At 38.3% G+C, this 23,480-nt stretch overlaps 4 protein-coding genes across 15 annotated transcripts; 3 read left to right on the forward strand and 1 right to left on the reverse strand.

Moving 5' to 3' along the window:
* Nucleotides 1-197: 197 nt before the first annotated feature.
* Nucleotides 198-8,582, forward strand: LOC105698677 (zinc finger CCCH domain-containing protein 14). 3 transcript variants are annotated; one of them, XM_012423139.2, is made up of 8 exons: nucleotides 198-294; nucleotides 355-597; nucleotides 1,071-2,696; nucleotides 3,721-3,877; nucleotides 4,020-4,180; nucleotides 6,504-6,804; nucleotides 6,875-7,007; nucleotides 7,940-8,582. In XM_012423139.2, the coding sequence occupies exons 2-8, from the start codon at nucleotides 559-561 to the stop codon at nucleotides 8,172-8,174; spliced, it is 2,652 nt and encodes an 883-aa protein (XP_012278562.1). In that variant the 5' UTR covers nucleotides 198-294; nucleotides 355-558; the 3' UTR covers nucleotides 8,175-8,582. The 3 variants fall into 3 exon arrangements, with proteins under 3 accessions (XP_012278562.1, XP_012278561.1, XP_012278563.1); XM_012423138.2 differs by having other exon boundaries at nucleotides 214-597; XM_012423140.1 differs by lacking the exons at nucleotides 198-294; nucleotides 355-597 and having other exon boundaries at nucleotides 1,193-1,262; nucleotides 1,369-2,696.
* Nucleotides 8,583-10,409: 1,827 nt separating this feature from the next.
* Nucleotides 10,410-12,789, forward strand: LOC105698666 (3-oxoacyl-[acyl-carrier-protein] reductase FabG). 9 transcript variants are annotated; one of them, XM_023433259.1, is made up of 6 exons: nucleotides 10,412-10,428; nucleotides 10,624-10,755; nucleotides 10,993-11,040; nucleotides 11,120-11,440; nucleotides 12,081-12,282; nucleotides 12,418-12,789. In XM_023433259.1, the coding sequence occupies exons 4-6, from the start codon at nucleotides 11,124-11,126 to the stop codon at nucleotides 12,658-12,660; spliced, it is 762 nt and encodes a 253-aa protein (XP_023289027.1). In that variant the 5' UTR covers nucleotides 10,412-10,428; nucleotides 10,624-10,755; nucleotides 10,993-11,040; nucleotides 11,120-11,123; the 3' UTR covers nucleotides 12,661-12,789. The 9 variants fall into 9 exon arrangements, with proteins under 9 accessions (XP_012278541.1, XP_023289027.1, XP_023289028.1 ...); XM_012423118.2 differs by lacking the exon at nucleotides 10,624-10,755 and having other exon boundaries at nucleotides 10,410-10,428; XM_023433260.1 differs by lacking the exon at nucleotides 10,412-10,428 and having other exon boundaries at nucleotides 10,485-10,755; nucleotides 12,177-12,282.
* Nucleotides 12,790-14,247: 1,458 nt separating this feature from the next.
* Nucleotides 14,248-15,146, reverse strand: LOC105698668 (N-alpha-acetyltransferase 38, NatC auxiliary subunit). Its single transcript, XM_012423124.2, has 2 exons — nucleotides 14,902-15,146; nucleotides 14,248-14,760 (listed from the first exon to the last, which is right to left on the reverse strand). The coding sequence occupies exons 1-2, from the start codon at nucleotides 14,965-14,967 to the stop codon at nucleotides 14,518-14,520; spliced, it is 309 nt and encodes a 102-aa protein (XP_012278547.1). The 5' UTR covers nucleotides 14,968-15,146; the 3' UTR covers nucleotides 14,248-14,517.
* An 800-nt stretch (nucleotides 15,147-15,946) lies between these two features.
* On the forward strand, nucleotides 15,947-23,241 carry LOC105698678 (tetratricopeptide repeat protein 27). Of its 2 annotated transcripts, none has more exons than XM_012423142.1 (8): nucleotides 15,947-16,152; nucleotides 16,508-17,366; nucleotides 17,520-17,586; nucleotides 19,815-20,147; nucleotides 20,674-20,847; nucleotides 20,941-21,093; nucleotides 21,553-21,714; nucleotides 22,627-23,241. In XM_012423142.1, the coding sequence occupies exons 2-8, from the start codon at nucleotides 16,516-16,518 to the stop codon at nucleotides 23,188-23,190; spliced, it is 2,304 nt and encodes a 767-aa protein (XP_012278565.1). In that variant the 5' UTR covers nucleotides 15,947-16,152; nucleotides 16,508-16,515; the 3' UTR covers nucleotides 23,191-23,241. The 2 variants fall into 2 exon arrangements, with proteins under 2 accessions (XP_012278565.1, XP_012278564.1); XM_012423141.2 differs by lacking the exon at nucleotides 15,947-16,152 and adding an exon at nucleotides 16,199-16,340.
* The last annotated feature ends 239 nt before the right edge of the window (nucleotides 23,242-23,480 follow it).

A 23,480-nucleotide genomic window follows, 5' to 3' on the forward strand; every position in this document is an offset into this window, starting at 1 on the left:
CAGAGAGATAGATTTAGATGTATCTGCATCCTTGTCGCCCGAAGCTCGATACGCATTCGTCCGAGAAAGATGAAATGATGGATGGCTCCCTGTCGCTGTTCCTCTCCTAGATTAACCAATGTGTATATATGTACATATTATACCCATCCAACCGTAGCCCGCGGTGACGTCACGGCTCCCTACTTCTCGTGGAGAAAAAATACGCGAATAGAGCAATCCTCTGTAGTATAAGATCCTTGGCTGATCCTTCGCTGTGGGTAGTAAATAATCGAATGGATAACGGGAGATGGAATCGTAAGAGTCGTTGATGTGTTATTAGTTCGTGTGTAACCGAAGCACGCTTTTTGATTTCAGTGTTTGACACAACTTGTTCGAAATAATTGTTATGAAGTAACCAATATTCGACTAATGGATACCCATATAAGGCCTTATAAATGATTATGATGCTGTATATGTTATCATTTATTGAGTATCCACAGTGAGTGAGCCTATAAGCTACTTTAAAGGGCTTATCAATTGTATTTTTAATTATTGAACACTTAATTTGCTGCATTAGTTATGGATATTCGTGGTATCGAAGTTACAAATCAATTAAGGGTAAGCAACAAAACAATTTTCTCTTAAGCAATGAAATATTAACTGTTTATTTTGCATAACGTCAAGTCCATTCAAATTGTTTCTTTTATTATATGTTATTTCAATAGTTGTTTGCATATATAAATATTAACTTTTGGTTCCATTAAAAATGGAGTACTTTAAAGAATAAAGACGTTTAATCTGTAATTTCAGAGTTTAATTTCAGTTTTTGATAAATCCGTGTATAAAGGATAATCGGATATAGAATGCTATTCAGTAATTGATTTTATTTAATCGTGATTTGTAAATAAGTAGTTACAACTATAGATAAATATAATCGCTGATAATCGTATTATAATCGTACGTCAAATGATGTATCGTTTCTAATACATATGGTACGATTTGTGTCAAATGTTTCCACAACCGCGTATGATATCGGTTAGATTTGAATCTATTTAGAGTTACATGATATAATTGAGAAATAAATATTTTAGAGTGCAATCCGTGCCAAACTTTTGGAGTTAGGAGTAAGGTATGACGAAGAATTACCCGATTATATCCTTGTCATGGTTGTGAACAAAAAATCTCGACAACAAATGCACGAAGATTTGCATTTATTTTTGGAAGATTCTACTGCTCCATTTGTCGATTGGTTACATGACCAAGTTTTGAAAAAGCTGCAAAAGGTAACGGTGACTAAAAGAAAGTCATCCAGAGAATTCGTGCCAACTGTCGTGGTGAAACAAGAAGAAGAACGAAAGAAAAAGAAACTCAACCCAACTTCTTTCTTAGATTCTCATGGAAATATTCAAAATAATGAAAAGCCGGATAAGATTGCAGGAAGTGAGAAGTCCGTAGCAAAATTACGGATAAAATCGTTAATGGGTATTCAGAATTCTGAATCGATACAGAAGAAAAGCTTAGAAAAACCCACTAAAGGAAGTAGCACTTCAGATACCCAATTACAAGATGTACCAGACAATGTACGATCGGAAAGAAATCATAACGTATCGCAGAAAACTGATACGTGCATCGACGAGTCAATGGACAATGTTTCACCCAAAACTTCGTGCTCATTAGAAACACCATGTAATATATCTGCAGAAGCTCAAATAGATACAGACACGCAGGAAATTGTTGACAGCAAACATTACAGTTCTTGCTCCAATTTAAAGCTTACAAAACAATCAAAGGATTCAGAAGCGGAAGATAATATTGAAGGAAAAAGATTAAAATCGTGTATTAACAAACCAAGAGTTACATCGGTAGTTTCTGTAAAAAATCGCCTTGGTATTATTTCATTACGTAAAAAATTTGAAATTCACAGGGATAAATCAGCCATAAACGATTGTCATCGATTACCAGAAAAGCATTTCAACAGATTCAGTGGTAGAAATCGACAAAACATTCATGGACGAAGTTTTCAAGAGGAAGATGTCGCGAGTAAGTTTTGTGAAATGGCAGAGAAGCCTACTGACATTAAGAGTCGGTTAGGTAACAATAGACAAGAAAAATCACATAAAAGTACCGAAGTAAAAGACCAATTCAATACTAATGTAAAAATGAAATCCCTGGGGATACCAGGAGCTACCGTTAAGGACCGTTTGGGTATAGGAAACAATGCAAAGTGTAGTACATTGTATGCAAATAAAAATCAATGTAATTCAAATTTTAATCCAAAGATTAAGCACAGATTGGGACCATTGAAGAACAATTTTAAATCAACTAGCAATAAGGGAGGATTCTACAAAACCCCTTACGGCAACGAAGATAGTAAATGCTTGAATTTAAATGCCGAAGATGAAATAGATGACAATGGAGAGTCGGTAGTACATGGGCCTATACGCTCACACATAGTAGCCGTGAAAGCACCATTGAAAGGCTTGACAAGAAGGAAACATCCAATATTGCCAGAGAAAATGGGTAAAGGAACGTTATCCGACAGGGATGATAAAATTACGGATGATAATAAATTATCAAGTAAAGTAATTGTCACACCCAGGCCTTTAAAACCTTTGCAACCAATTCAAAAGCGAGCAACCCAGTCTTTATTGCTTAGGGCTGTAGCTGAAGCAAATCGATCGGTTGTTAAACAGAAGAACCCAGAACCATTGTTAATGGTGAGTAAAAAAAACTAGTGCATCGCAAATTTATACATTATACTTTCAATGGAAATGGAAGTGCAAGGATGTCTAAAGACGTGAAATGGATTTGATGTTTGATTGTAAATTTTGTTTTAATTTATTCATTAAAATATTTGTAGCCTTCGTAACATAAGGTACTTCAGGGTAATAAGGCACACTATAATTTAAAAGGCTTTTGGAAACTAAAATATAAAGTATTTTGAGAGGGGGAAATAAGCAGGGTGTACGCGAACAATGTCCATTTCGTTCACAAATTATAAAAATAAAATGCAATTCTAAAGAAAAACGTAATTACAAAAATTGTAATATGATGCAACTGGGCTTTGTTCCCCGCACATGTGGGTGATAAGGCCCACGGACATTGGTGGGAAAATCCCTGAATGTTATCCTCAAGAACTCTTTATGGAGCCATTTCATGCACAGGGCACGTTTCCGCATATCGGCAACCTTATTTTCGTGGTAAAGACTGCGGCAACAGTTCCCGGTCTTCTTTGAGGTGCCAGGCTTCGGTTTTCTTGAGGTACTTCGCTCGATTTCTGCTGCGATGTCGTATTTACCGCAGCTAGCCAGTCTGTCGTCCTTTTCGAAAAAGACTTATAGTTGCGCCATGTTGCGCTATGTCGGGCCTTATTACCCGTACGATGCCATTTATATTTTTAGGTAATGATTTCAAAGACAACGAATCTTTTCAACAAAATTAATTTGACGCTCGACAGCCCCGACAACACACATAATGGACACTTGACTGTGCTACCGACTGGCAGAGGGAGCCACAAACTTGGCACTTTTATTCTATTATGAAAAATAAGCATGGGCCTTGTTATCCTAAGTTACCTTATACTGTGTATTGAGAATAAAAGTTAATAATAGCGTAACCCAGCTTTTTGTCCACTTTTTTTTTTAACTAAGTAATTATTTTAATAGTTATTTTAGAGGAATAATTATTTCTCTCTATTTTTAATTACTTTTTGATCACATAGTCGTCAATTGCGTTTGATAGGATAAAAAGCCAGCGTTAAAGAATTTGAAGAATCATATGGCATGGGAAATAGGTCAAAACCTATCGGTCCATCTGAATTCTAGCAAAAGGTTCGTAATGGAAAAAATTCAAGTGGAACTCACAACGGAAGAGTCTTCCGATAATAAATCTGATTCCTGTGAGTATGCATTTTAATCGACACAAAATGTTTTGATTAAAATCGTTGCTCTTTGACTATTAATTGATAAATTTGAAATATTTCCTAGTAATTATCTTTTTCTGTAATTAACTAATGATGACATAAACTTCCGTTCTTGTAGATGTTCCGCAAGGCCTTCCCGAGGAACACATGGGTGTAGTAATGTCCTTGTTCCAAAGGACTGATGACAACCAAAAATTTTTAGTTACATTAAATGGATACAATAGCAACGTTTTGAAGGATAGATCCCTATGTGACGAAGATGAACGTTTAGAGATGGAGGTAAATAATATTAATAAACTATGCCAGATGCGTTTAATTAATGTGAACATATTCACTTTGGATACAGGGAACTTTTCTAACGTACCAATAGTTAGGCCTGACACTATGATCGTTGTTTAATCGGTTACCGTCAGACAGTGCATATAATCTCTATTGTAACAATTTGTCATAAGTTTACACTTATGCGGCACTCCGATTAATTTGCCCCTAATTATCTTTATTGCTTCTAGCCATATCGAAGCATATCCATGAAAGAAATTGTATAACGTTAATAAGTACATATTCCTACGGGCTGAACACTCTCAACCGAGACCGTCGGGAGATTATTATCCAGAAAATTCGGCGCAATTATCTTTCGATTTTGAATCAACTGTCCTCACTTGTGATCCCAGCTTAATTTTGTGACCGAATTCTTTTCCATTAATCGTGATCTGGTGATCCTATTACATTTAATATTTTCGTGAGTTTGAAACTTTTCTTATCCGGGGGAATCCTAGCGCGTAGAGTCGGAAAGGATCGGGTCTTTGCCGACTCTAATTGCCCACCTCCGTCGCCATTCATGATGACTTTATACCGAGCTAGCCGATCTCTTGCACCGTACGATCCAAGAGCCGTTTGGCTTGATATTTTCTTCCGAAAAGGTTAAGCTTCGTTTGGGGACCGACATGGGACGAGCAACCGCGCGCCCTTCGCCCTCGCGTTCCGGGAGAGCAGAGATCCAAATAGAGAAGGGACGCCGCCGGCCGTGCAGGAAAATGTGGTATTCTGAGCATTTTAAGCCAATTGGGTAGGACTCGCGTGGAGTGAGGTACGAGGTACGAGGTACCCGATAGTCAATAAAATCGAGGCAGTCTATCTTGCAATTAATGGCCCGGTAATATAAACCGTCAAAAGTAAACCTCCGTTTGGTGGTAATGCCATTTTGAATACCAAAGCGGTAACGTAAGTTGGCACGTCACACGTTATCGACATATTATATTTTTATTCAATTCAACACCTATTATACTTATGTTGAAGTCTGTTACCCTCTACCTTGAGAATTATATGAAACGAAGCATCCATATGTCATTTCGGTACACTAATGATAAAGAGATCGATGTAAAACTGTCGAAATCCCGTGAATTCATGATTTTTTAATACCCTAATGGGCCCACAGCGCCATCTGCGGTGTTTAGCTGCAACTACAATTTTGCTCTAAAATCATGTTACTCACGGGAGAAGCAAGTATTCTCATGCAATCGTTGGTGAAAGTATTTTCCATATTTTCCCATCTGACTTCGTAATGTTCCATTTCTATGGTATTCTAAATTGTTCATCCTAGGTTCTAAAACTTTTCATTTGCGATTTTACGCCTTCAAAAAGCGTAAAACAGCAAAAATATGCGCGAACAACGCCATGTTGGTTCTAGTCCGTGATAAATAAACTGTTTTTTTATAAAAATGAAACTTCGTGAGTTTCAAGTCCTGCCTTAGGGTCTCCATATTCACGTGGTAAAACTTGATACGAATAGGTACACCCAATTAGGAGAATCCTTTCACGAACGATTTGACCACCCAAATATAGTTCCCCCATGCTCCTTATCTTGGTCAAATACTAACCCCTAAACTCCGTCGAAAGCCCTCATATGAGATAAGCTAACGACTCTCCCCCAAAACTACAATAGATAACAACCAGTGGAAAGAGCAAACGTTTGAATGCTCTAAAAAGTCGACTCGTCCACGTGTGCTCCCTCTATAACCCGAAACATTACCCTTCTTGACCCTAAGGATCCGCCAATAGGCATTCTTCTTTGTAGCGGTGCCTCAGTTTAATATAAAATCCTGCGCCTGTAGCTCAGTGAATAGCTCCTAAGTCGAAGAGTCACGAATAACTCCTATACCACGACGCATTGGAATAATAGTACATACCATAAAGTAGTATAAGGAGCCATGACACCTATGGTCGGTTCCACAGAAAGTGATCCTAGAATCGGGACCCAGGATCTTAGATTTTCCCTGATTAACGATGCGAGCGCTACTTACGGAAAATGAGGGAACTCCAATCCTACCTATGTAAATTACCTAAAAAACTTTCAATTGTGCAATTAAGGTGCGCCAAGCGAAACGATAATCCGCGCATGATGTACAGCATGTGATGTTTTTAACGTGATAAAGACTAGCGGACGATAATTTTTAATCGCAAAATTTCATCGAGGAGGCGCTCTCGGCACTAAATCGGAGAAAATCTGAAGATCTTGGACCCTTAAAGTGGGGACGATTTCAATACATGGCGTTGTATCTCCTTATACTACTTCGGGGTTCATACTATATACTTTTCTTTGCAGGTGAACGAGGACGACGAAATTGCCCTTTCCTCCGTTCAGGCGGATTCACGTGTTCAAGAACAGCAGCAGTCTTCGGATACATTAGACATGCTAAATGACAGAAATGAAGTTTGCATAAATGACGATGCGTTAAGATATGAAGAAAATATTGAAAACTGTAATACAGAAAATGTTGACGTTGATGACGAGGATGTGCCTACGAAAAAAAGGAAATTAAGCCCTATTGTGTACAATCGGTCTCGATCACAAAGTCCGAGCGATTCGAAATCAATCTCCAATCGTCATTTAACAGATGCAAAACGTACGAGAGTGCATACTTTACGTGATATTAAACCGAGTAGTCGTTGTAATATAATATTCATTTTTTTCAGATCTGGATCCATCGCTTTCAATTGATACTGTCATACCGGCATTAAATGACAAGAGCAGGGAGAAATGCAGATATTGGCCAAACTGTACATTAGGGAATAAATGTGCTTATTACCATCCTGCCGTGCCCTGCAGGTAAGACAAAACGACACTTTAAAAAAAAATTAAGGTGAAGTGAAACACGTCGAGAAATTTGATCGACGTCGATAAAAAAAGATTCTTTTAAATACCTACATTGCCGACGTTCGAATTTCTATCGACAACTGTGTCGAATCATATCGGATTATCGTACTAAACGGCATACTCCATATGTCGTTTCCGTACAAAATTATTAATTATAAAGAAACCGAAGTAAACCTCCAGAAATCCCCTGGATTCGTGGTTTTTGATGCACTAATTGACCGTAGAGTATGCCACCATGTGCCGTCTGCGATTTCAGTGCAACTAACTTTCCTCTCCGAAACCTCGTGTTACCATTGGTTTCGGCGTACAAGCGCATACTTTTTTTGTTTTTATCCCGTTCGAATGCGAGCTCCTCGATTACTAGAATGTTCTAAATTGTTGTACAATTGTCCTGATACTTTCGTTTCTCATATCAGAGCTTTCAATAATTGTATATCATTCGAAATATGAAAGCTCGACGCCATTTTGGTTCTGGTCTAGATTAAAAAATTGATGTTTCGAAAATCCAAATTTTGAAAGTGTTAGGACCACGAAATAGTACAAGGAGCTACCGATTTCTGCTCGCGATTTCCACATGATTTCCTAAGTGAATGCTCGACTCCCCTTGCTCGATCTCATTCGTATTGTTCCGTCCGAAAGACTCCATTTGAAAAACTTATACTTCAACTTATGCAGATTACGTATTTTAAAAGAATGTTATCTGCACATTTCTTATCTAATTTTTTCCCAGAATTACGTTCACTATTTATTGGACATCCGCTTTGGTGTATCCGGTATACATTTGATATGTGAACGTCGACACATGTGCTCAGCAAAGAGTGGACCACGTGTCATAGCAATTTTTAATCGCGATAAACCTCACGAACAATGTGTTTCTGTTTCAGCCTTTTTCCTGCCTGCAAGTTCGGTGAGAAGTGTGTTTACAAGCACCCCAAATGCAAATTTGGTCTGTCATGTACAAAATTAGGATGCATATTTTCACATCCTGCCCAGCAATGCAAATATCACCCATTCTGCACCAAACCTGCTTGTCCGTTTTCTCATCCACCGGTTCAACCGCCTACGCATTCGGGCCCATCGGGTCAGAGAACGAAATTTACATGGCGAAGGCGAGGATAAAATATGCAACGTATCTAAGGTGATCAAGGAATCATTGTTTTCGAATCTGATATCATCAACATTAGTAATAGCAGCTTAAAAATATTTTTCATTAACCCATAGTTTGTCAATATAATAAAACAAAATGTATCGACGTTTCTTTATCTAAGAGTACTCGTGTGTATATTCTAGATTGAAAATTATTATATTGTAAGTTATGGCACCTTACTCCCTCTAAAATTACACGCCAATCAATATTTTATGAGTCATAGAGTATGTATCGTATGATAAGCTAATGAAATTACCGTTCGAACGCTTAATGGTTATGAAACAAATGTATATATCTTTATGTAAGTAAATCCATAGAGAAAGAACGCAATGTCAATCGAAGACAAATTTTACCAAATATATGTAGTATTCGGAAAAATACTTTCGATATATCAGTTTTTCATACTAATTATTAATTGTTAACAATAATGTAAGACGCTAGCTATTACATACCCCTCTTGGGTACTTATTCATTTTTCATTGAAAGGCCTCGGTATTAAGGGGATGTGAAAGTGGCATCCGAGGAGTCAATCATTCGTGAAACTTTCCTCCGAACTGGGGGTGCCGAATCGTTTCAAACTTTACGACGTGAATGTGTAAGTTACAAGGAAGATCCTGACCCTCATGAATTTACATTTTTTAAAACAAATTAAAAAAATATCTATGAACAAATAATATAAATTGAAATTTCATGAGTTTCGGGACCTTCCTTATACCGTCCTCCATATTTGTTGATTATAATCTACATAGATGCCATTGGGAGTGCACATCAGAGTTGCCAACTTCAGTTCCGTTTACTTTAGTACATACAGTTGGATCAAAATAATAGTACAAATGCTATAATTATAGGATGGTCGGCAACGCTGGTGCACATGGGCATCTTAGACCATAAACATCTAGACCTCGCATAACAGTGGAAGAGGTAAATTCGAATAGCACATAGACCACGTGTGCCGACAACACTCGAACCCAATTGGACCCAATCAGATTTTAGACCATATATTTATTTAGACCGCCGTGCAGTGGTAGGGGTAAACGAATGTACTACCACTCACCCACACGGTTAAAGCCATTCTACTTACTGAAAATCTGGGAGTGGGAGGTCCTATGCGAGGTCTAGATATATATGGTCTAAGATGGACATAGGAATAGAGGAGACTGGGCATCTGCTGGCATCTGCTGGCATCCGCTGGTGGGGTTGACGCCAAGAGGGGAGTACTCGGCCATTTGGCATATTCAAGTACCGAACGTTACAACGTTAAACGAAGTACTAATTTAAAAATGTCAAGTCGAAAATTTTCAATTTTGTTCTCTAATAACAATTAATGTTTCGTGTTATTCGTAGTTGAAAGGAAAAACCTGGGAAGCTGAAGAAAAGGAAGCAAGATGAACCCGTTGTTTCGTTTTACGCGTAACTTGAAAAAGTGGTTATTTTAAATTTAGTAACGTTATTTTTCATTCTGAAAAAGTAACGATGAAAGAACGATGACGTATGTTGGAATATCTATTACTATTAATTGTAGAGAAAACAATCAATAACTTAACCTAAACCGCAATAGTTACAGCTATAGGCGTGAAGGGCGTGAAGACTAAAGACCAGGAGGACGAACTGCATAGAGTCCCTTATGGAAGCTCGTGTCCGTGAAACAGGATACAGAACATCGTTTGACATTTTCTCTATAGGTGGCAATGCTATCGCATGGGACCAACATGGAGTACGCAATCCTGCGAATATCGGACAACGCGGAAGACGTATCAAATTGAAAACTCTGAAAATTTCACGTTCTCCTACCTCAGCCAAAACTTTTTTTAATTGCAGTACTTACATATGTCACAAATAAATGCTCATAAAAATATTTTATAGATAAAGTATACGTTGAAAATATTTTATCTTAGTTCATTTGGACAACATAATCGTATTGGAATTGTATGTTTTTAAATACATGCCCGCGCTTTATTTGAGCAGTGGCCCCTTAGCGAATATGGCGCCGCCTAACGAAGAAAGATCTGTATTCGATTTTGAGGAAAGTTCCATAACATTGTGTTCGTCCTCCTGTCTCTAGTAATCGTGACTATGTCCATGATCAAACGCTGACGTAGGATCTGGACTTCTATAGAATTTCTAAATTGTTTGCCCGCTGTCATTCTTAGACCATATGTATCTAGATCTCGCATTGGACCTCCTACTCCCAGATTTTCAGTAAGCAGAATGGCTTTAACCGCGTGGGTGAGTGGTAGTATGTATGTACATTCGTTTTCCCCTTCCACTGCAAGGCGGTCTAAAATCTGATTGGGTCCAATTGGGTCCGAATGCCGTCGGCACAACACGTGATCTTGGTATTCGAGTTTGCCCCTTCCACTGCTATGCGAGGTCTAGATGTTTATGGTCTAAGCTGTCATTGAACTTGTTATTGCGTTCAAGGCATATCGATAAGTACCACCAACTGTTATCACCAACCCATTTAAAACTCGTTTTCGAGTATAAGTCGTCATTTCTATTTTTCTTGGGCTGTGTTGTCACTATTTCTGTAAGCAGTTAGGACAGTATATCTTAGTACGTTATGATTATTTTCATGTAGAATTTAAGTTAAGTATTTGGGAAATGTAGATACCTTTCTACCTTTATGAATTACAAAAAGACTAACTTTTATCAGTATGCGTGTTAACCACATATTAAATAAGAGAGTTATCGTTTTACAACAAGAAATGTAATGGTTACGAGTGAATTGCAGAATTTCAGTTAGTTTTGTTCCACCCGTTCGTCTTATTAGTTACTTTTCATTATTTACAGAGGCCACTGCCATAGTGTTTCGAGCAAGAGGTACCGTTACAATACACAGTGAGAAATTTGACGTCCATAAATGTCTTACGAAACAAAATTTTTGTAATAGTTAATACGAATCATTTTGTGTTTCCAGTATAATGTCTTTGATTGGAAAAGTTGTTCTTATAACAGGAGCTAGTTCAGGAATTGGAGCGGCGACTGCGATTCATTTTTCACAACTCGGAGCTCAACTATCTTTGACCGGACGCAATATTCAAAATCTGCAGAATACCGTCGATCGATGCAAAGGGCCAAAACCATTTTTCATTATCGGGGAACTTACAAATGAATCCGATGCCAAAAATATCTTGAATTCTACTATCGAGCATTATGGAAAACTAGATGTACTGGTCAATAATGCTGGTATTTTAGAAATTGGAAGTATCGAGAATACCAGTTTGGAGCAATTTGATAAGTATGTCTACGAGTATGGCAAATCTTACAGAGCGAGCCTTTGCATATTTAAATAAATAAATTTTTTAAATTTCTAATACCTTGTTGCACCTGCACAAGGCATTCATGAATCTTAACACTGAGCCGACCGAACAGGGAGATCTCGTGTGTTAATACTCTTACCCATCTACAATTTCAATGAGTTGAATTTGTAATCCATGCTGCATTCCTATTTCAATATTCAGATAAGTCTGTGCGCGTGTTTCAGCAATGTTTATAATTTACAATACTTGGTTCTAATATCACGGACCACGGAGAATTAATAAATCTAATGTGTTTTATATTAAACGATCGAGTTTGCGTAAAAAAAAAGATTTTTGTTTCGTTAAATTTCGAGCGCGTTATTGTCTAGGCGGGCCGCAGCGCATGGCATAAATATTAATATCACCTTGACCCCTCCACTCAAGGTCAAGCGAGTATGACCACTTTGGAAAACTTTGGAAACCTTAAAACTTTAGTCCGATACTTTTTTCTCAAAAATGTTTCGTTTTCGAAATATTACACCGTTGTCAGGCTTTTCTAATATTCTGTATATGTACGTATTATGTAGGTATAGAATTACAATATGTATGTATGTACTTATAATGTCATATGTATTGTAGAGTTTTCAATGTAAACGTCAGAACTTTGTATCATCTGACAATGTTAGCTGTGCCTTACCTGATACAATCAAAAGGAAATATCGTGAATGTTTCCAGTGTCAACGGTATAAGATCGTTTCCTAACGTTTTGGCTTACTGCATGAGTAAATCGGCTGTTGATCAATTTACAAGATGCGTTGCACTAGAGTTAGCAGAGAAACAAGTACGTTAATTATGATTTTACTTCGATACTTACGCTGGTACGGTCAATGTATTAAAGAATGGTGCTATACATGTTATGCGTTGTATAAATATTCTCAAGAAAGTGGATGAATGTATACCTAACTTTGTATTACAGGTAAGAGTGAACAGCGTGAATCCTGGGGTTACAGAGACAAATTTGCATAAAACAAGTGGAATGCAGGAAAAACAGTTGGAAGAATTCTTTGAACGCGGTAAAAGTACTCACCCTCTTGGTAGAGTCGGAGACGTAGCGGAAGTGGCAAAGACGATCGCCTTTTTAGCGAGTGACGACGCTAGTTTCATTACCGGTGCTACTTTACCGGTGGATGGGGGCAGACATGCATTATGCCCTCGTTAATATTTGCAATTCATGCTACCGATCGTGTTCTCAGTTTATAACAGTGCACAAATATTCCACAGAAAAATGTATACGCATGCGCGCAAATTTCTAAGATATTAGGTAACTCCGTTACGGTGGTAGGAGTAACAGTAGATTGTAAATTTCTTCCTCCAGTCTCCCCCGTTCACCCTGAACTCATTCGTTTCCTCCGCTCCCTCTCCCTTTTCTTTTAAACTATGTGATATCGCCTTCCCATTCCTTTTCACTCTGTTCCTGCATGTCCTCGTCCACCCTTCCCCCGACCTCTTTTCAAAGAGAATCTCCGTCACTCGGTCCTGGATTCCCCATTTTTCTCCGTGAGAACGTATACTCCCCTGTGTGCTTCCATTCCATACCGTTAGCGCATTCGCTCGTTACTTTAAAGTGCAGCATTCCCTTTATCTGCCGTTCCAACGAAATCCTCGAAGATTTTAAACCCTGGCCGTAACAAAAACGCGGGACACTAATGGCACGACGACCCCTTCGTTAATTGCGGACTGATGGCAGTTCCGCCGTCGCGAAAGGGTTAAACGCAACTCGAATCGCTCGAACCGATTCCTAGCAGTGGGCATTTGGAAACATATTTACCGCTTTCGTTATATCCTAACTCGCGTAATTCTTTGCGTGCGGTTTCTATATCACAGGATCGCTTATGAGCGTTACACGCCGCTACCAGACTCGGTACAATGGATCGTACGATGACAATATAGAATTTTGCATTTCTTTCACAAAAAAGTCGACGACTCTAAACATCGGTAACGAAAGAAAACTTCATAGGTCCAAGAGTAGTGCTTTCGATGGGCAAGGCTGTACAGGGTACAACGGCAGTTTCGGGACCGGTATGTCTCGGTACGATTCGCTATAGTGCACGTTAGAGGAGGAAGGAAGGAAAGGAGAGCATCGGCGAACGGGAAAATGAGACGAAAAGGAGTGGGCACCATTTGTCGGAAAAAATTCAAGACGGCATGTGCGAAGAACGACGGTTTTGACACTGAACTGAAATTTCCCCGTATTTGGAGACTTACACACATCATGAGATATCTCTGAATTTAGGATGAACTTAATTCTTGAACTGCCGTAATTAAGAAACTCGTGATATATTACTTTCAGAGCAGATATTAATTAGATATTGCGGATTTAATAGCCGAGGTCGGGGAATTGTCTGATCGACTGCCTATACAAAGCGTACGAACTGCAAGTAATAGACATACGGTGACTTTGCTTGAACTCACCCTTATGACAGGTTTTGTACAGTATTCGATAACGAGACACGACCGATTCTCTTAATATTAGGCATAAAATTATGATATGGCACCAAACACCTGCCATTGCTATTTGCTTCTTTTCAATTATGAGTACAGTTAATATTATAATAGTTATTATCGATTTAAACATTTTACTTTTATTTTCAAAAGATCGATAAAAAATTACCACTAAATATGTGTACACTCGGGCATACGCCTATAATTATGGGATCAAAATTAAACGTAAAGAGAAAGAAATTTGACTTCCAATAACGTTTATTAAACGATCGTGACAATACATGTAGACGTAAGACAGCAAAAATTGTTTTTTTGACTGCTTTATTGCTGGCTGACATCTCAATATTTGACACATATATTCTTAACGGATGTCGATATAAAATTAGCCACGTCGCCAAAGTACGACTCTTTAAAAGTTACAAAGGCTTTATATTTATACATTCTGTCTCACAAGTTACTAATAACTCTTAACCACTATTTCAACATGGAACGTGTTAAAGAACTCTAATGTATTTGTTGTCGATCTACTAAATGGGAGCTCAATATTTACTTGTACGATACATACTTGCATGCATTACATATCCATATGTATAGTCACTATGTGCCTGCCAGGCACCATTACCAGACCTAAAACTCTTGCTTCCGTGTGTTCTTCCGACAAAAATTCCGAACAAGAACCTAGAATGATATTGGCATCACGATCGGTGCATAAGAAAGCACCACATAAGACACGTCCATCGGTCATTTTAATTCGTAAATGGTGATTTAACCATTCCTTTAATTTCTTCTTAGCTGGCATTTCCTCAACTGATAGATTCTAGAACGGGCAGTTAATACCAAATTATTTCAAATATACAGGACTAAAAGGAAAAATGGGATTTGACAAATTTAGTAGTCTGTTTCGCACTCAACAATGGAAAAAAAAGCACTGTTTAAGTTAGTATAATATGAACTGTACCTCTCCATTACCATGAACACATTCTTTACCATTCTCCATATGTAAATTTTGTACTGTGTCTTTCATACTGTTATAAATTTCTTCAACTTTCTAAAATGATTCAAAGGACCATTCAAACAATTCTAAATTATCACAAATAAACCTCATATTCAGCTGTCAAAGAATTCACAATTTCATCGAAAACCACGCAGAGATGAGCAGAAATCGTTAGGAGCAGTTAGGAGCAGTGTTGCCATAGACAGAGATGAGTTGGGAGATTGCTCACGGGCAGGGTGGCGCGATCGCATCCTGTGCTGCCCTCTGGTTTCGTACGTTAGCTTTCACCGTCTGCCAAATCAAAAATGAGTTGAGAGACCTGTGCGATCGCACAGGACGCGGTCGCTCGATCCTTCCCGTGAATCTCTCAACTCATCTCTGATTTGGCAGACGGTGAAAGCTAACGTACGACGCCAGAGGGCAGCGCAGGATGCAATCTCGCGACCTTGCCCGTGAGCAATCTCCCAACTCAACTCTGCCATCGAAGCCCAGAAGAATATGGATGTTCGATGCTTGATAAATAGTATGTCAGCCAACGGATGGCGGCGCTGTTAGCATCTCTCCGTCTCTCTTGATCTTATCGCGATATATAGGGAATTGCATTCTTTCTTGGTTATACGCATAATACTCGTCTTTATATGTGCATCTCTCTTCCTCCCGTATATGAGTATCGTTAGCTAATACATGCGATCTCTCTTTTACCCCCACTTCTGGTTAGTTAGTCAGCTTTGGCAAAGAATTCAGAAGTCTCCATAGAAGCCCAGAAGGATACGGACGTTCGATGCTCGATAAATAGTATGTTAGCCAACGGATGGCGGCGCTGTAATCATCTCTCCATCTCTCTTAATCTTATGGCGATATATAGCGATTGCATTCTTTCTTTATCTTACACCCAATACTCGCCTTTCTATATGCGTCTCTCTTCCTCCCGTACGTGAGATATCGTTGGCTAACACGTGCGATCTCTTTTTTACCCCCACTTCTGGTTTGTTAGCCAACTTTTAGAGCATCAAGCGCTAACATAGGATCTGGGCTTCTATGGGACTTCTGAATTCTTTGGCTTTGGTCAGCTTTTGGAGCATCAAGCGTTAACACATGTTAACACAGGATCTAGGGTTCAATGGGACTTGCAGGGACTTGTGAATTCTTTGCCTGTGCATACATCTGTGTAACATGCGGGACCGTATATATTAATTAATACAACTATTGAAGCAGGTAGCAAATATTATTTATTGTTTCATACTAAATGCGACATCAAAATTTACCAGTCAGTTCATTTTGTTTCTTGTTAAATTGTTTATATTCAGAGTCGTATAGCATCGGACACTTTTCATAATTTAGAGGTTATATATTTTGCGTGCCAGCAACATGTTAAGAAATATGTAAAATGACCAATGTCGTAGGTATATGATATTGTTTACTTTGGTACATCTATTGTTCTAGTGGTACATCTAATTTGGAGAATACTTTCACGAACGATTGATCCCTCAGATGCCACTTTCGCGTCATCTTGACTTTAGAATTTAGAATAATTCACGGTTACATATATTACAAGACTAATTTTTTCCAGATGCCAACATGCCTCTGACTCAGCAAGAATATTTATTTATTACGACTGAGCAAGTGCCGAATGTGAATTTTGACTCATCGCGTATTGAATCGGTTCTAGACATTGAAAATTTTGCAGAGGCAATAGCTCGTACTATAAGTGAGAAACCAGAGAGATATTTTGAATGGTTATGCGATGGCATAGTGCTGTTATTCAACTTCATTCAGTCAAACTGGATAAAACCAAAGCATGATGCAAGTCTCGATTTATTAACAGTAAAGAGAACGGAAGCTTTAGAAGCTTTAAGTTTCGACGATGAGTGTAATGAAAATATTCAAAAACCGGAATTATTATATATTGCTAAATTAATATTCTCTAATGAGAAATTACGATCTGCCTTCAAAAGTTGTGCATGGTGGAAGTTTCGAGCAAATCTGTTACATCAACAATTTCTGGAAATGACGTCTCCTACATTATTTCAAGAAACCGAAAGATTAATTTCATATATTAATCAGTCTATTATCGTGCAAGATGAGTATTTGAAAACACTCTTTCATCTTGAAGCGGTTCAGTTTTATATTCATTGTAGAAGATCGCAAGCTTGTGAGAAACATCTTAACATTGCTCTAAAATCAGCCATGCTCGATCTAGAATTACATGGCGTGATGGGAAAACGTACCAAATATCAGAAAGAAAGGAAGGCTCTGTTATCATTAAAAATTACACTCGAGAAGGACCCATTTCCTTCAAAATGTTGCGGCGATCTTCCGGACACCTTAGATTTGAACGATGAAGTACGATTGGAAAAAATAGAATTTTCTGAACCCCAAGAAAATCCAAAATTGGGAGCTGTCGAAGAGGCAGTAATTTTAGCAAAATTGTAATATACTATTTTTTTATGATGATAATATTAACATTAAGTACACAATAGATTAACCCTTTGCGGACGCGTGTCTGCAAGAAGTGGCCTAAAACCCTTTACAAAGAAAAAGTCCCGTCCGCAAAGGGTTAAAAAGATATATTCAGTTAATAGTTTTCAGATACGGCTGTCTCAACCTAGGGATAACCTTGTTATCGAGGAAATTATGCCTTACTTAAATGTAAGTATCGCTACATTATTGATCTCAAATTACTTTCATATTCGCATTTGCCACACAAATATATATTTATATATGCGAATGTATATAAAAAATGTCAAGTGTTACGTCTGGGTGGGTGGAATGGCAATAAGTTGTTTATCCCAACTCACAATTTTATAAGAACAATTAAATTACATTTGAGTTAAAGCCAAATTACTTGATTCTAAGAAAATTGAATCCGAATTAATCAGATTATTTGAAACAACCTAATTGTTTTCTCCGTGTATGTACCGCGATACAGTGTCTTTATAAGTTGAAACATATTTGTCAGTGATTATGTTACTACGTCCGAATGGGGCCTTAAGAAAAATCATTGGGCTCACAAAAACCTCCTAATAAGAAAATTGTAAGGAAATCTGTGTTATAGATTCCTTAAATTGGGAGATTGCTCTCACGGGAAGGGTCGCGCGAGCGCATTCTGTGCTACACTCAGTGGAGAGTGCGGGCGGCTCGCGTACTTGCCACCCGATACCCCCCCAGTGGGGCGGACCAACTCAGGGATCCTCCTCGTCTAACTACGTATGATGACTTGACAAAAAAAAGTGATCCACCTAAACCTGGCAAGGGGCACAAAAGGACAGGCAAAACGAAGCATTTAAAAAAAGTCCAGAAAGTCTGAGAATAGGCAGCGAACAAGTTACTAACAGTCAGGGATATTAATCGTACATCGATCTCGTTAAATTTACTGAACTGGTATTTTTCACGTCACTAAGTGTGCAACAATCCATTCAAACGTAGACTCGACAAAATATAATAAAAATGATTGTCCGCCGTCTCTTCCCCGTCAATCCTGACAAAATGAGAGAAAAAAATAGGAGGGACAACGTGGCCAATAAAATTGGATGGCTGTCCGTTCGAAAGAACGAAAGGCCACCGTAGTTGCCCTCTTCGACCCTTGCAGTCTCTTCGGGCAGAGCTCGGGCCCCTACGTCTCGAACGCTTGGTAATTCCCTGAGCAGACCCAAAAGCTAGCAAAACGACGACCTACGATCCGAGAATGCGCAGTCCGGGCGTATTGCACGTTTATCCGGATTCCCAAGCACGATCTAATTAATTTCATTCCTGAAAGTATCGCGAACCTAAAACTACCGCGGACCCAGGAGAAGGATACCTCGAGTCTAAATTGACACATGAAAATCAGAAAATCAGCGGACAGACAATCGCCCGCCATCCAAAGTAAGGCATGTCAAGCCGCGATTTGGCACTTTTACCCACGAGAGCATAATATTTTTTAACCAATCCACCTGGAAAAGCTTTCTCATAACGAGAAATGAAAGATATAATTTCCTCGATTTAAAAAAAAAGAAAATTAAGGGGTGAGCCACCCCTCACAGGGGTAAGCATTCGGGGGTAGTAGCCCCGGCCAATACTTTTTTTCTCAGATTTTTAGACTTGAATTTGACCATTTTTTGCATAAACGTAATCATATTTAGGGGTGGCTCATCCCTTAATTTTTTTGTTTTTAATTGACAAAATTATATTTTTCATTTCTCGTTATGAGAAAGCTTTTCCAGTTGGATTGGTTAACAAAATATTATCTTCTGGTGGGTGAAACTGCCAAATCGCCCCTTGACATGCCTTACTTTGGATGGTGGTTTCACCCTTTTAAAGTGTTTAATGGCAAATAAAAAAAAAACGTGTCGCTTAGTTTTTAGTCTACTATAATATATAAAAGAAATGAAACCTTCCTTCCTTCCTTGTGAGTGTAGCACAGAATGCGCTCGCGCGACCCATCCCGTGAGCAATCTCCCAAATCATCTCTGCTAATTAATTTGATGCTTGCGTTCAAAATTCACAAGATTTAATATGAATTTTCTAATCGGTTTTATTATTTTCTATTTAGAAATAGACGGGCGTAATATACTTTACACTCGCGTAGAAAACCAGAAACGTATTATACGTTGTAATATACACGTGGAATACCATGTATATATTACATGACGTATTATACTTACCCAACCCTGCTCACTTATGCCGTTTTGCGAAAAATGTCAATAATAACGGAATGCTTGGTCTCACGAATATGAAATTATCGTGAGACGTTCATTGCGCTATCGAAAAGCTTCCACTGTCTTGATTCGTTTTTCCAAGTTTAAAGATAAAATTTATAACGTTTGTTACGATTGCTTCATGTTACATTTGACCTCGGTCACCCATATTACCTGATTTACCTTAATAATTTCTTTCAGAATGTAATAGACAATACAAAAAACTGGGCATTGAAAATGTCAGCCCTTTATCAACGATGTTTCACAGAGATGTGTGACAGAAGAGCTGCCGAAAGAGCTATGTTGCAAGCTGAACATTTATTGGAATATTTAAATTGCTCTGAGATACCAGTGGCAGATAAGCTTTATATGTTTTTTGCAAGTGGAATGGAACCTAGATGGATGTTCAAGCAAATCTTAGCAAATCTGATGTTCAACTTGGGTTTGATTAAAGGAGCTATAGACATTTATTTGCAACTGCACTTGTGGGAAGATGTTATTATTTGTTATAGCATTCTCGACTTAAAGCATAAGGTACGGCCGTGTTCTTTAATATACGTTAAATTCTAGTGATTTAATTTAGTTTTAATTTTATTGTGCATAGACTGGAGATACTCGATACTTTTATTACTCCATTTTCCAGGTTTCTTGCTACTATAACGATTTAAGGGGGTATTCGCTTTTGAAAGTGTTAAAAATGTACATTTTAATAGGAATGCTTTTTTTGTATAGAAACAACGTGCGAGTAACGTGGAATTTTTTTACTTGTTCACGAGTTTATTGATCATCATTCTCTACATTTTAATTATAAAATGAATTTTAAAAATCACAGAAAAACAATACGTAAAAAAGAAAAATCTACTTTTTGGCTGAAAACAAGCAAATACCCCTTTAAAAGGAACTATCCGAATACAACCTCTTGTATTAGTATCATTTACCGAATGCTTGATTCAATGACTCGCTGACTTGTCATTGCGTTTTAGCTCATTTACCAGTAATTTCAACACTGTTCATTAGTTGCAAAATAGTCTAGTTAATTTATCATTAATTTCGACACTAGGCAGCTGAAATTATACAGCAGCGATTGGAAAGAAAGCCAACCGTTAAGCTGTGGTGCTTATTAGGTGATGCACTACAGGAAACTAAATATTATGAAACTGCATGGGAGTTGTCAGAAAAAAGAAGTAGTCGTGCCCAACGACATTGGGGATTTCATTATTTCACAAAGAAATGTGTAAGTGCTCGTTCGGTGCACATTTTCGTATGTAATTCATTCATAAAATGAAGTGCCTCATAGAGTTTGTCCGTTTCTCCTGCTATTTTTTAGTATGAGAAAGCTATTCCGCATTTGAAATTGTCAACAGAATTGAATAGTCTCCAAGAAAACGTATGGCTGAGGCTTGGGTATGCAGCATTACAAGTTGAAGACTGGCAGCTGGCAGCGACTTCGTACAGACGTTACTGCTGCTTGGAGGAAACGGTTTGTTAATTGCAAAATGATATTTCTTTCTCCCTTTCTCGAATTTCTCATGGTTTCTGACGTAACTTATCGCGTTAAGAGCTCCATGCCCGCAAGTCGCGTTTCAGATTCGACCGAAAAGGATCCGGCACCGCGCGCGTGCCGGGACGAATCGATCCTTTCCAGAGACAGCACCTAGTGAAAAGAAGTTAACAAACATGCACATCTCAGACAACCTCTATTTCATTCTCAAAAGGCTCAAAAGGAACATCCAACGCAAACTTGGATCCGAATGGAGTCGCCAATCGTCCCATTACCCGTGTCACCGTTCCATATTGAAAGGTCCTTCGCGAATAAATGCTCGAATACGTGTCTCCTTAGTTTGGCCCTGGATTAACCTGCGCGAAGCTCCTTCAAATCACTGGAACTATTTGTCGTTTCTCTTTGTCAAATAAACAATTACTTGTACTTTCATTTTAGAGTTTCGAGGCATGGAACAATTTGGCTAAAGCTTACATCAAATTAGGGGACAAACCAAGGGCTTGGCGGTCTCTTCACGATGCCATTAAATGCAACTACGATCGTTGGGAAGTCTGGGAGAATCTAATGATCGTAAGCGTTGATCTGGGTCACTTTTCGGATGTAAGTATTCCTTATGTCGTTAGACTCGAGCTTTCATTTTAAGTATTCTCATGTTTCATCGCAACTTCTAACGTGTTCGGATATAAGTTGCGTAACAAATCAAATCCAAGAAGGGAAACTTATCTGGGTAAAGTATGGCATGTTACAAAATTGAAATTATCACATTCAGAAATATCAACGAACGTACTACAAGAAAAAATACAAGTGCTTTTGTTTCCTTGTTTTTGGGTAGCCAGGAACTGACACGCACGTTGAAATGTGACGATATAGTAATCATACTGCAGATCCAAAGATATGAAAAAAGCCAATGTGCATTTTTATATGGGTGTCATGAGGAACATTTTGTCGTAGGTTGTATTTTAAGCGATGGGGTGCTTCCATGCAAAACTGACAAATCACCCACTTTGCAGGGTTGGGTTTGGAGGGTAATTTCACTCCTTATAATCCTTTTACAGCAGATATAAAAAAAGGACGCGTCTCTGAGAATTGTATGATCCATAAAATGGTGAAATATAGAAGAGAGTCGGAAGGTCGGAAGGGGACACCAAAGACCCCTTCTTTGTTAGTAATACAGTAGACTCCCGTATAACGTGGTTAATACGTTACGCGCTATATGAGTTCACGTTATAGGAAATCGTGCTGTACGGGAATTTTTCTCGTATAACGCGCATAATGTGTTTCGTTATTTGGCGCCCTGTACGAAGACTCGCGTTATATGAAAACAGTAGTCGCAATATCTTTGGCGCCTTTTAGGAATTCGCGTTATACGGGAGTCTACTGTATCGTCATCTTGTATACATTGAATGATATAACAAACGCATACAGTGCGATATTATATAGTCCTACGTATAAAAATATCCTGTACAAAAATCAAAACCAATGATAATTATTATTCGTTTCGTTATATCGTAGGTAATTCGATGTTATCATCGCATTTTGGAACTGAAGGGTTGTCATATCGACATTCAAATTCTCGATATATTAACAAAGGTTCTATCGAAAGATACCGTTGACGCTAACGGTAATTCTACCCGAAGATTAATACCGAATTTACTGCAGCTTTTCGGTCATCTAACATCCTTTAATTCAAACAATTCAAAAGTTTGGCGCATGTACGCAGAAATCACTGCTGCAAAAGGGTCCGAACTGGACCACCAAAAAGCGACAGAATATTTACAAAGAGCATACCGATGCATCACTGCAGATCCTCGCTGGATTCAGAGTTTGACTTCTACTAAAGAGGTACTGGTATTGTGTAGCGATATAGCACAAGCCTACTTGAATTGTGCCCGTGATTGTCCAGCAAAGCAAAAGAAGGCTATGCTAGGAAGCGCCAAATTATCTCTTCAAGGAGTTGTAAAGAAAACCAAAGAACAAGAAATATTCGTTGAAGATATTTGCACGGAATTACAAAAAGTTGAAGAATATTTGCTCGTAATAACGGATGCACTGAAGGAAATAAATAACGGCATATAAAAATATTTGTATTTATCTTTACATAGGGCACTTTTCATTTTATAATAAATAAAGAATAACGTAGCGTTAGATGAAATTTCTTTTCTGAAGTTTCTTTGTCTATACCCCCTTCCTTCGCACTCCCTCACGGATTAATTTAGATCCAAGTGACATTTTCAACTCGTCCCTCGTACCAATAATAGTACATACGATACTTTATCTAACAAAAGCATGGGTTACGCGTCTTTTTGCGCAGGCGCGGAGGACGGATATGGACACTTTCTCGTCCTAGGACGTTTTGAGGCTTTTTA

The sequence above is a fragment of the Orussus abietinus genome, unplaced genomic scaffold (genome assembly GCF_000612105.2).
Source record: "Orussus abietinus isolate OABI.00-Male unplaced genomic scaffold, Oabi_2.0 scaffold31, whole genome shotgun sequence".
Classification (NCBI taxonomy): domain Eukaryota; kingdom Metazoa; phylum Arthropoda; class Insecta; order Hymenoptera; family Orussidae; genus Orussus; species Orussus abietinus.

Excerpts from the sequence above, each read along its gene's own strand:
- LOC105698677 (XM_012423139.2), top strand. The coding sequence starts at position 559 with ATGGATATTCGTGGTATCGAAGTTACAAATCAATTAAGG. Across the intron at positions 3,878-4,019 it reads CGATAATAAATCTGATTCCT|ATGTTCCGCAAGGCCTTCCC; the intron begins GTGAGTATGCAT and ends CCGTTCTTGTAG. Across the intron at positions 6,805-6,874 it reads TCATTTAACAGATGCAAAAC|ATCTGGATCCATCGCTTTCA; the intron begins GTACGAGAGTGC and ends CATTTTTTTCAG.
- LOC105698666 (XM_012423118.2), top strand. The coding sequence starts at position 11,124 with ATGTCTTTGATTGGAAAAGTTGTTCTTATAACAGGAGCTAGTTCAGGA. Across the intron at positions 11,441-12,080 it reads AGTTTGGAGCAATTTGATAA|AGTTTTCAATGTAAACGTCA; the intron begins GTATGTCTACGA and ends TATGTATTGTAG. Across the intron at positions 12,283-12,417 it reads TAGAGTTAGCAGAGAAACAA|GTAAGAGTGAACAGCGTGAA; the intron begins GTACGTTAATTA and ends TTTGTATTACAG.
- LOC105698668 (XM_012423124.2), bottom strand. The coding sequence starts at position 14,967 with ATGAAAGACACAGTACAAAATTTACATATGGAGAATGGTAAAGAATGT. Across the intron at positions 14,761-14,901 it reads GTGTTCATGGTAATGGAGAG|AATCTATCAGTTGAGGAAAT; the intron begins GTACAGTTCATA and ends TGCCCGTTCTAG.
- LOC105698678 (XM_012423141.2), top strand. Across the intron at positions 20,148-20,673 it reads TTCTCGACTTAAAGCATAAG|GCAGCTGAAATTATACAGCA; the intron begins GTACGGCCGTGT and ends TTTCGACACTAG. Across the intron at positions 20,848-20,940 it reads ATTATTTCACAAAGAAATGT|TATGAGAAAGCTATTCCGCA; the intron begins GTAAGTGCTCGT and ends GCTATTTTTTAG.